Source organism: Rhea pennata, chromosome 2 (assembly GCF_028389875.1).
Source record: "Rhea pennata isolate bPtePen1 chromosome 2, bPtePen1.pri, whole genome shotgun sequence".
NCBI lineage: Eukaryota > Metazoa > Chordata > Aves > Rheiformes > Rheidae > Rhea > Rhea pennata.
In genome coordinates this window covers 61,348,768-61,361,379 of record NC_084664.1, presented here as the reverse complement: position 1 = coordinate 61,361,379, position 12,612 = coordinate 61,348,768, and the positions used below count along the sequence as shown (strand labels likewise).

Sequence of the window (12,612 nt, the reverse complement as noted above, 5' to 3'; positions counted from 1 at the left end):
CTGCATGAGTGGGCCTGAAGTCCAGCAGTTTACACTGAGTGCCTGAAATCGTAATACATTATTTTTGCTTTTCCCTGATCCTGTAGAAGGATGAATGGATTTCTGAAGGTGGATTTTACTGTGCAAGGTTGTAGTTTAACAGCACAATAAATTCAATTTTAGGTCTCCTTGTAGCATGGCACACAGTGCTAATGTAGTACAGACTCACCCTGCCAGCTAAAATTAGTTAATCCACCTACATTTTTCAAAGATTGTACTGGCTGGCTTTTACAGAGGATCAGATATCATCTCTTGCCCTACAATTTGCGTAAAACCAGGATCACTTCCCTGTTGCACACTCTGGATAATTCGACAAGAACATGTCCTTGTACCCACACACGATCCAGATGAAATTTTGCTGTAGGGTGATTTGCTGATGCACAGAGCCAGGATGAATGACTATGGGAACACAGCCTGCGTTTTAGTAATAAATTTTGTATTTTGTTTTGCACACCTATGAAAAAGGATGCAAGAGTCTGAGAATAAGAAAGTATGGGAAATATGAGGAGAACCTGATTAGCCATTGATAAGCATGCTGTCAGGCACCCTAGAAATTACTTTTGCCTGAAGCTCTGCAAATAAATAATTTTTCAGTTAGGTTGCTGAATTGGGAAAAAAACAAAACAAAACAACAACAACATACCCAATGGCCTGCTATCCATTACTATAATGAAAATTCAATGTATTTTGTTTTATTCAAAATGTTGGGTTTTTTTTCCACAAATGCTTAAAATTAAGTATAATGGACAAAACTGCCAGAGGGCTGGAACTGACATCATTTTAACCAAAAGGTACAGGATGTAATACACATATCCAAAACACAGAAAAATCTAGATCAAATTGTTTTGAAGGAGAATCTGAATCCAGCTGGGAATTTGAACCCCAAATGTTCTAAGCAGAAATTTAAAGACTCATGGTACTTTTTGTTGACACTGTTTCACTCTCCACAAATAGTTACTAAGCAGCTCTCTGACTCAATGATGTCCCAGTTACTCTACACAATGTTTAGCACATTGTCCTAAGACACAGGAGACACTTAAACACACATATCTATGCACACATTTATACACACAATCCAGCATTGCATAAGGAGAAATAAGCCAGCTTCAAATGACTGGATATGCACGTACAGAAAGACTGCAGAGCAACATCGAGATACAAGCCTGCCTCCCAGCACCAGCATTACTGCAGTGGCATCGTGTTGTACTACCAAAGCAAACAGCCCTACCTCTCTGCAAAACTAATGAGCCTGGCCGGAGCGGCACACTTCTGGCTCTGCAGGGAGTTGCAGAGTGGGCTATCTCTACCCAGTGCTTCACAACTCCCTGTAGATTTTAGTCCTTCCTTCAGCTTCATATGTTAAAGCCCTGCAATAAATTTAATTTTCTCTGCTTTGTAGCAGAGTACATGACTATTTGGTGAAAGGTGGATGTTACCATTAAATACATTTTTCCAGTCTCGATGATTTGACAGATTAAATGGAAGTTCAAAAGCAGTTTAAGATGATCAGAATGCTTTTCTGCCAATTTACTATTCTCCAAGTGTTTTCCCACCACCATGTTCTAATTCTGTGTAACTACCAATGTAAGATTTAGAGGGAAGAAAAGATCTAAACAGCTTGCTAGAAAGATGGCTCTGTTTTGCAAACATATTTACTTGAACTTATGCAAGGAAAAAGAAAAAAAACCACTGAAGATATCAAAGCTGCTTTCTGGGTTTTGGAGGTTTGCACAAAGTCAAGTATTTTTCCAGCCTTTCTCATATGGAAACAACAGGCACTTTTCACATTAGTCTATGCTGCGGGCAAGTGCATTTCACTGATGGAGATCATTTGCTTTATCCCCAAATTCAATGCATGAATATGCATAAAAATACTCTGGAAAAAAATCTTAATGAGCAATATTTATCACAAAGTCAGCAGCATTACGGAGAAGAAATAGCTTGCATGCACGCAGACTAAATACAACTCTTCAGTTTAGAAAGAAAGATAGGCAGGGATATGAGGGAAGTCTAGAGTGTCATGACTGGCATGAAAAAGGTTACTGTGGATGATTACTCATGATTTAATCAAAAAGCAAGATCTGGGGAGTACCCAAGAAGTCATCAGACAATAATCCAAATAAAAATACAAATAAAACAAAACAAATAAAAAATTTTAAAAAACAGTTTGTTTTCCCACAAACTGCATAATTAGAGTGACATTCATGATCACAGAATCATGTGTAGGACAAAACTATATATACATTCAGAGAAAGACTAGGAAAAAATGTAACTCTCTAAACCATGGTCCAGCTGCACTTCTAACTTCAGAAGACGTTAGAATTATAATTCTACCATTTGCTCTCATTAAGGTATTGCCTCAGGAGCAGCCAGAATAGAAATCACAGAATGGTTGAGATTGGGATGGACCTCTGGAGATCATCTAGTCCAACCCCACCTGCTCAAGTAGGGTCACCCAGAACATGTTGCACAGGATCATGTCTAGGTGAGTTTAGAATATCTCCACAGAAGGAGACTCTACAGCCTCTCTGGGCAACCTGTTCCCGTGCTCTGTCACCTGCATGGTGAAGAAATTCTTCCTCATATTCAGGCAGAACTTCCTGTTCGTGCCTGTTGCCTCTTGTCCTGTCACTGAGCACCACTGCAAATTGCTGCATCATGAGTCACAACTTCCTGATTTCCCCTCTGAATCAGGCAGTAAGCTGTCTAGATCAATAACAGATCACTTCTCTTTCTCTGCAGAGAAAGATGCCACCCATTCCCCCTGCCAGCTCATTCCCTTTCTTATTCACTTGAAAACGACTGAAGTGTTACCTGGAGACTACTGTCATGACCTTTAATGCAAGAAGTCTTCCTAGCAAGCAGGGTGACAATGCCATGCTTGCCATATGGGCAAGGGACATTCTTAATTTAATAAAGTGAGCACAGAAGGAAGATAGAATAAAGAGGAAGAGCTCAGGTGCTTTGACTGAAAGCACAATGAAGTGCAGTCCCAATTAAGGATAAATATTGCGTCCCCTTTCCCCATAACTTTTGGCTCTGCAAAGGATGGCATTGTTGCTGAGATTTATAGACAACAAGAGCAACAAGATTTTACCAGAAGAATGATCATAATTATTCTCTCATGTTCTAAAACTCATTCGGTCTGTGGCCTTGGCTACTGTTCTCTCTCTCAAATCATAATCTAACATTTAGCGAGATAGCAAATGCATTCATGCTGCAGTGGAACTTACTTATTTGTCTTGATCACAGAAAAGAAAAAATGGTGAACATTAATTAAAAAAAGAACAGAAAACATAGCCAGTCTGCGCTCCTTTTTGCCAATACTCCTCCTTGCAAAGCCTACTTGCAAACTCTTGCATGAAGACTCTGAGAAGGATACAACACAAGGTCTTTGCTCTTGCTCCTAAAAATAGACTTATCAAAATTATCATGTGTGACTATTATTACAAATATATCCCACATGAGGAGAATCACTGCAAGTAGGACACAGAAGAAGCAATCTCACTTACAGATACAGATGTGGTATCTGTCACACAGAGTCAACATTAACTCCAGAAGGCTAGGTATATGTTCAAAAGTCAACAGCATCTTTTTTGCCTGCTTCATCAGAGATTTGCACAGAAAAATCAAGGAAAGGCTTTAGCATTTTGGTTTACAATTCTTAACGTAAGAGGGCTGCAGTATTTAGGTCAGAGCATTTGAATAAGACAAGAAAGTCTGATGAAAAATTTTAGTCCTTTTAACATGCAACATTTGTACTTCAGAAAATGGAAATACAGCAATGAATGTAGCTACTGGACCAGGTCAGCACAGCCTCTTTATCCTCTGAAATGCTCCAAGTGTTACCAGCTGGAAACTTGGGCCACATTAAGCCACAGTATACGCAGAAGAATTCTGTAGCATGTAATAAGGTCTTAATTCTTATCTGGGTTTAAGAAGTATTCTAATGTAGTTTAAAAGCAGTCACTGAAAGTTTTCTGACAGTACTTTTGATAGCTAATTAACATATGTCACTACTGCACTGAGTTTTGTCCTGTAATGCATAAAGATAACCTCATATTTTACAAGTGCAGGAGAAAAACATATTCTCTTCATTGACCTGCGTACTGCATTGGAAAAGTATTTACAGCATTCTTTAGGCATACTATAAACAGCAATGGTTATGTGTAATATTTTTGCTTTCTTGTGGTTCTATAAACATGAATATAAAATAAGACAATTTGCTGATGATATAATTAGAGAAATACAAAGATCAAGCATAATTTCATACTGGAACCCATAGGCAAGTTTTTAAAGGCATAAACTGCAATTAGTTGCCTAAATCCCATGGAAATTCACTCACCTCACATTTATGCCTTTGAAAAGCTCAGAATCAAACTTAAAGGTTTTGATCTCAATACTATGCTACCCAGCCACTCAGTGCAGTTGTTCTAAAGAGGAGTTTTCTCTATTTATTATAGAGTACATTCATGTTAAAAACACATTCACTCAATTCACATCAGAACAGTATTTAAGTACATGTATTATTTCAAACATAGAAATAGACTTGTTACAGAAATTGGAAGTGAAGGAGTGAAGTACATAAGCCTTGAAGACCCCAACATCTTGTACAGCAAGGTTTGAATACCACTTAACTCCTCTATTGGCAGAAATTACCATAATTCTACTGAAGTCAGAACTATACCTATTTTATTTACTCCAGCTGTGAGAATAGCCCTCTATTATCACCTAGAGAGAAAGAAAGGTCTTATCCAAAGCTCCCCAAAATCAACAGATATTAGTGGGTTTAAGTTTTAGACCTGTAAGCAACATATGAACAACAGCAAGTTCTGCCACGTAGTGACTTTTCTCGTTTCTGAATCTGCTTGGAAGGCTGACTGACAAAATTGAGCGAAATAAAACACCATATTAGTAACGTTGCTTTTGAGAAAAGGAAAGATTATCACATTTATTCAGGTATATCACTTCAGTCCCTTTTTCCTAAAATGTAGGTTTTGTCCATAGGCGTCATGAATGCAAATGCCATATAGCACAAGCAAGCAGGAGACATTTTTACAGTGTATCTAACACCAACTCAATAACATATATGCAGAAAAAAACTAGGATCTTAGATTGCAATGGTAACTTTCCCTCAGCCCTTCCGCTGTGGTGTCGGGACTGACTGTAACGGAGGGGTGGGACCTGCATGTGCAACACGTGCTGCAGATCAAGCGACCAGCGTGCGCGTACATCGGGGGGAAGAGCTGAAGCAGGCAGGGGAGGAGGCAACGTTCCTCTTTTGCAGGGGAAATGCACACACTTCCTATCAAGCACTCAGAAGCAGTGCCCTGACCTTCAGTTCATGTAACTGTAATGATCTCAAAGGAAATGGAGAAAAGAAAGAAAGCTTTGAAACTGACCTGTTTTTCATTTTCATCCTCCAGCCTCAGCCTGTCCTCTATGCAGTTCCTGGCCTGAAGGAACGCCTTCCTCTGAGCCCTTTCTGTCAAAATCCTCACAAAGACCCCATACAAATTTACACTGACAAAAAGGATTGCATTGGCCACAAGCTGTAAGGAAGAAAGAAAAAGAAATCAATATTTTAAAATACAGATTTTTGTTTCACATCTCTACTCAGCAAAATAGAAAATTCACAGTCTAAAATTTCTGCCTTGTTAGTCATATTGCTGAGAACTGTTTCCACAGCACAACTACACAAAAACAGTAATGTTACTAGCTACCACAGGTCCCAACAAACAATACTCAGCATTATAGAATTTCTCAGCTGCTGAAGTTAATCTCTCTTATGATAACTTATCATTTTCATTCATCATCGGGTCTCTCGTCAGCCCTGTCTATCTACCAGGAGGAGTATCTTCAGCACTCATTTAATTATGACACATCCAGAAGAGAGAAATTATTTTGTAAGGCAGGAAAATTATCGCCCCTTTCTTATAGTTGAGAAGCAAGACACTGACAAAATCTGTGACTATATCAAAATGTAAGTCTGGGTACGCTAAACTTCCATTTTGTGCAGGTGGCATTTGGAAAGTCTGTTTCTCTTCCCACATCCCTACTGACAGCGACCATACTGACTTTTTGAACAGTCTCCCAAAGTATCATTGACTCAGTACCACACTGTGTCTCCGAGAAGATCCCGAGTGCTCTCAGATGACAGCCCCTGGCACAAGTCAAGCCCCACAGCAATGTTACACGCAGGAGCAGTGAATTACTTTGTAATTACTTGTATGAATAGTGCCAGGATGAGGAACATATACATGACCCAATTGCCCTTTTGATTTATGATGCTTTTGAAATACGCAAGTATAAGTAAATTAAGTAAGCTAAATAACGCAAAATTGGCTTGCACCCAACCTGAGACAATCCTGACCAAGTTTCTCATCATGACGTTAACTGAAATAACGCAGTTATAGCATAATGATGTTAACGAAAATTTGTATTACCTAGATGTCTTTAGAGCATAAATTCTGCAATGTTCAGAAAGGACTGTTCAGAAAGGAGGCAATGAGGCCTGTCTACCTAATATCCTTCTGGTCTGATATTCCATATTTACTATAGTCATTACCATAGCATCATGAGGAGGATGGAGAGGGGAAGAAGATGGTATGAGCTTCCTAAGTTCCAAAATTTTAGATTTCAGATAGAATATAAATTGGTCAAGGCAGAGCATAATAATAGCACAGAAAGAATTCCTGTCATAAAATCCATATAACTGACACTTATTTCTCAATTTCAGGTAAACATAACATACTACAACTGAGCTAGAACACATGGCTACTGTCATATGCTCTGCTAATGTAAATTGAAACGTAGTCCACTGCCCAGTGTTTGCATTGCACAGCCAGCCCAGCTGTACCAACAACAAAATCAAAAAAAAAAAAAAAAAAAAAAAAAAGTCTCACTAATTTTGCTGTAGATAATGAGGAAAAAGAAACACTATGGGGTAAAAACTGAAGGCTAATTCAGCCAATATGAAGTAAAGATTCAGAACCGTGACTTCTAGGAACTTCTTACTGATTTTGGACAACCGTAAGAAGGAGATTTCTCATGTGTGTAACTAATGGCAGTACACACTGACACCTCCCAGCGGTCTCAGTATAATGGGGAGAATTGAAAGATTCATTCTGAGTGGGCTCTCCAGACTTCCATGGATTCTCAAGTCAAGTCATCTAATTTTACTTTCTTGGTAAAACAAGTATCTACTTGGTTGTTATGAGTTAATAGGATATCAAAAACAGCTTTCCAGCAAATATTCTCACCAGTGCAAACTAAAAGATATCCTGTGGCAAGAATTGAATTGTGCCTAGTATTAACATTTTTTTTTTCTCTTCAGATGTCCATTCAGGAAGCGTTGTCCCACTGGAACTAATACCAATAAAGAAATGAGGCTTGGATCCACAGAAGAAACAATAAGCTATGATTATGGCTTCCTCCTGAAAAATGTGAGTTCAAATGTCATCAGTCAGACGAATTTCAACCTAAGAACCTCATCTACTGGGTCCTTACATAATCACTTCTCCAAGACGGTAATATAGAGGTATTACTATTTATAAAAAAAAACTTTGAAGATGAAAAGCAGTACATGAGCATATTATTTCATGATACAGACTGAACATAAACAGTCTGCAATTCCTATCCTGCCTTATCTTATTACATCACAGACAGCGATTTGAGTAGTATCAAGTTTCAGCACAAGTTAAAACTCATTAAAATGAAATTACTACAGAAATTCCAGTAGAATCTTATTTTCAGAGACATGAATGCTGCCACACTCACCTTATGCCTGCATTTCATCATGCTGAAGCATAGCAACAACAGTGTATCGCAAAGCTAATTCTTAGAAATGTAACAGAATAAAAACAGAAAGGATTTGTAAAGGCCACATTTGTAAAGGCAAAAGCAGTGAACAGTGAGCACAGAATAAACTATCAAGACATCTATGGACAACGCAATTCCTTGACCTTGTCCATATACAAAGCAGCTGTTAACAATACAGAGTGAAAAACTGATCTTTACATACTGATATCAGAGTGGCCCAAGAAATAGATTTTTACCTTTAGAGAGAATAAAAACAAGTCAACCCATTTCCTGGTCTTCAACCAGAAGCAGTAAAAGACTATATATTTTAACAGTCTGCTAGCTGTTCTGGGACTATCATTACGATTTCACTCAAACAACGGTGATCACCTCGACCCTGAGTAACCAGTAGGTGGGTTTCTACAATCAGGCAACCACTTCCAAACACAGCAGGGTAAGTCATTTTCCAACAAACTTTCAACAGTTTAAGATAAAACAGAGGCTTAGCTGTCAGCTCTGGCCTGCAGGGAATCAGGAAAAGTGATAAAGCAAGTAAAAGATTCATAGGTTTCAAAATGTGAAAAAAGAAAGTAGGGCAGATTGTCTCCTGAGATAAGAATTCCTCCTCTCCACATCCCATCTTCTGCTTAATTACTATTTTTCCCCATACATATATTCTCTCTCTCTCTAGGCTCTTCAAATGTATACCATTTTCTTGTCCCTTTCACTTTAATATGTAAATAGACTATCTCACTCTCTATATACACACATGCATATATAACCCGCACATATTATCTGATATAACTCCGGGAAAGGCTGAGACATGCCTTTAAAACGAAGGATCTTTTAAGAGTACTGAGGCATCCAAAACTGCTGAAAGATCAAGGAGTTCCATTGGAAATCCTTTCTACATTATTCACTACACTACTACTTAGTATCAAAAAGAGTGCTCTTTAGGTTTCACCATTATCTGCTACCTACAGAACTACTGAGGAAGAAATAATTCCTATTTACTTAATGCAACACAAAATGGCTCAAAGACATTTCTTATTCCGCAATTTCTTTCAAACAGTGCTACCTGTAACGAGATTACCCATCAGCTGGAATAACATAAGGGCATCATAAGGTCATGAAAGCTGCTTATTGTTTTTGATTGTTGTCACTGAATCTTGTCCTGCACATGAAGTCTACTCTGCTCAGGTATCACCAGGAAGTCAGGAGACCTTTAAGTCTCCCTAATTCTTAGCAGGATACAATCTCCATCACTGGATGGACTCCATGGCACAGTTCCTTGAGGCACAACCTCTGGAGGATGTTAAGGAAAGCAGGCTTTGAACAGAGAGAGCTAGTTCTTGTCTGCTGTCTGGTCACTAAAGAGGGACTGACAGCTCCAGCAGGTAATTCAGCTACATTTCTGTCCCTTCTTATTTTCTTGCCATTCTTATTAAAATACCCAGCTGAAGTAGACTAAATGAGAACTATTAATTCACAGAGAATAAAATTTAAGGAATCACTCTCCCAAAGCCCCACTCCACTTTTTAAAAGTTGGATTTACGGTGTGAATGAATCTGAGGATTTGTTTCAATAATTAGCCCTCTCAGGATTAGAATTCAGTGGCTAATACCAGATATTTGATTTATTCTCAGCCACATGAACTGTCATGCTGTCCCTCGAAAAAAAAGGAGAACAGGTAGGAAACATGCCCAGTAGTTCCAGACGAAGGCTGAAATTTGTGGAAAAAGCAAGATCAAGACAGTTCTTATATGTCTTAACCTTCAGCCGGTTGATAAAGCAGGATGTGCAGAGGGCCTGAATTCTATTTCCAGTTTTGTCTAATAACTAAATTTTACTACAAGTGATTTCTGTCCAACTGTTGTTGTTCCCGTTATGCAGACAAAGTAACATTTACTCATTCTGTCAAACTACTTTGAGATACAGCAATGAAATGCATTATTGTGAAATATGAGTTTAAATTGTGAGGCATGCCTCTAAGGGAAGAGTCGTGAACTTCTTACCAAAATGAGTCGATGCTTCCACCATTAAAACTGATGAAGACCAAGGCAAGACTGCACTGTGTAAGAAAACGAGCGCTATCAGGAACAAGGCCTATTGTAAGTTTAAACAAAAAGTCATTTCTCTTTTTCCTGTTATGGAAAATGCTACCATTAGAGCAGTCCTTTATTTACAGCTCAAGACTGCATAAAAGAGAACTTTAAGATGAGATCAATTCTAGTATTTTCAGATGCACAATTGCCTCTTGATCCTGGCATGGCTTTGTTAACTCTAGTAATTCACTTAATCAACTCACTTTGCAACCTTTTGAGGACACTTAATTACTACATCTGCTCCCTGCTTGTACTGAAGTGGCATAAAGCAGAGGCAGAGAGCTGTTCCTTTAGTCCCTGATTGCTTCCCAAAAAGCACTCCCCAGTACCAAAAGAAGTCAACAAAACAAATTATCTCCAGATTATACAAATTTCTTCCTATTTTCAATAAACAATCCTCTTTTATTTCCATTCATTTTTCTCCTAATTGGCTTATGCCACTTATTAAAGAAATTTTCTGCTGTGCTCTTCTCCCTGGTTTCTCTTTTTCTCCCCTTCCATCGTTAACATATGCTAAGTGGAGATCAGAGACCTGTTCTTTCAGTGATCCAGCAGGTTAGCATGGTAAGCCTCAGCCTCCCTGACCATCAGTCTTCTCATTTCTGTGGTCATAATCCTGTTTTATCAAGCACAGATGGAGATGCAGGGGAAAAAAAAGGGGGGAAGGGGAGGCAAACTGCAAATTTCTTGCAAAGGAATTAAAGAAGGAAGGCAAACTTCTTGCAAACTCGCTTACGTGACATTTCTCACAAACTATCCTCCAGCAATGAGAAAGAAACTACTCTGCATCATGGCTATCCAAACGCATGCATGGTGGGGCAAGTGCTTAAACACAGAGCCAGTGTTGAATGAGAGTTAACGTAAGGAAAAGACAGTATCATCAGGGTCATCCCATCCAGACAAGTGCAGGGAGGCTTTTAAGAGATCTAGCATGCTATGTTATTAAGTCACAGGCAGATTTTTTAAAGTGAACATGCAAAATGTATAACAGCAGAAATGCACCATGTATTTCTCCCTCTGTTTATCTGTTTGACTAAAGCACAAGATGTAACTTATGGCCACTCTTGAAAATACACATTGTACAACATTCTAAAAAAAAAAATACTGCAAAAATAGTGTTATCAAAAGCTATCAAGCACCACAGTGTTAAAAAGTAACAGGGTGTTCTGGTTTTTTTTTTTTTTTTTTTTTTGATTTCTTGTACCTTCCCCGGAAGTATTTTCAAATCTAAAACATTCACAGGAAGAATAGTTGGCACACGTTTCTCACTGAAGTTACACTGTTGGCTGATTATCTGGTGCCAGAAGCAGTTACCTCTAAGATGAAGTAGCAGAGAATTATGTTAGAATATCAGAACTGAGACTGATTGAATTTAGGTTCCTAAATCTTGCGTTGCTCTGCAGCTCAAAAACTTTCTGAAAAAGATGTTTTTGACTACTTAAGCTACCAACTATCTTTTTTCTTGCTGAATTCTCAGACTGTTATTTGCCTGCTCATGCAAACTCTCACTCAAATGTGAGAAATATGGCTTAATGAAATATGGTTTTATGAAATTAATTTTAAATTCCTACTTTCGAGGTTCTGAACTGTTGTGCCTTTCTTAGTGAATTTCTGAAAGGAATTCATAATTCCATTATTTTTTATGTACCACATTAACAACAAATAAAATTTTAATTAGTTTACAAAGCATTCTGGAAACTATTTCTTTCAGGAAGAGCAAAAGATGTATTTACCCACAATAACACCTTTTGTTCCTTCATTTTTTTATTTTATTTTAAAGAGAAAGTTGCAGCTGATTATTAATTTCTAGCTATCACATTGGGGAACAGGAAAAATATAGAACAAAGGACCTATGCTTAATACACAACAGAGCACTGAAACATAGAATTTTATATGTAAGAAATAAAGGACTAGGTGGAAAACAAATGTAAGCAGCATACAGGCTGAAAAAGCTTCAGACATAATTTCTCTACTACTTCAAACTTTTCCAAATAGTGAACAAATTCATAGAAGTTGTATTTTCAGGAAAGAAGCTAAACAAATAGCAGTACTCCATTAGGAACAGTTGGTCCAACCACAGCTGTAATGTTTGAAACTTGCTAAGTATAGCACTAGGCTGTCACACTACAGAAATTCAGAAAAGCAGCAAGAAGATGCCCTGATTTGCCTCCATCTGAAGCCTATTTTTATACAGATGTGTGTATTAATACACATTTATTAGTTGTCACTTGATAGCATTTGATAATTTTTAATTTCTCTTGGCTCCCATTAAGCCCAGCTGAGGTTAATGTTAGCCATATCGCCATTTATCAAACCAGATCTTACCTATGGCTAATTGCAGGTTACCTCTACACTATTCAACAAACTCTCTCCAAAGCCCAGAGAAGTACAAGGGCTACTTTGGACAGAAGAGAGTATTTGAAGAATATCACATAAGAAGCCAAAGTAATTTCACACTCACCCACACAAATTAGTCGTCTAGATACACAGAAAAACAGGCTGATCTCCCTGTTTTTTCACTGAAAGAGAGGCTGTGAATACATCTCAGATGTGATATGGAAGATATGATGCTATCCCAGATATAGACTTCTCTTGTAATTAATACCATGGTCTTGCACTCTAGAGTGTATAGCAGGTTCACAACAGAACATACACCTTAACCATAATG

At 38.0% G+C, this 12,612-nt stretch overlaps 1 protein-coding gene across 1 annotated transcript in view; it reads right to left on the bottom strand.

The window, feature by feature from the left end:
- Positions 1–12,612, bottom strand: part of ADCY1 (adenylate cyclase 1) — a 155,000-nt gene that overhangs the window by 103,005 nt on the left and 39,383 nt on the right. The window contains exon 2 of the mRNA XM_062567932.1: positions 5,442–5,591. Within this exon, the coding sequence (XP_062423916.1) occupies positions 5,442–5,591 (150 nt within the window). The remainder of the gene's footprint in view (positions 1–5,441; positions 5,592–12,612) is intronic.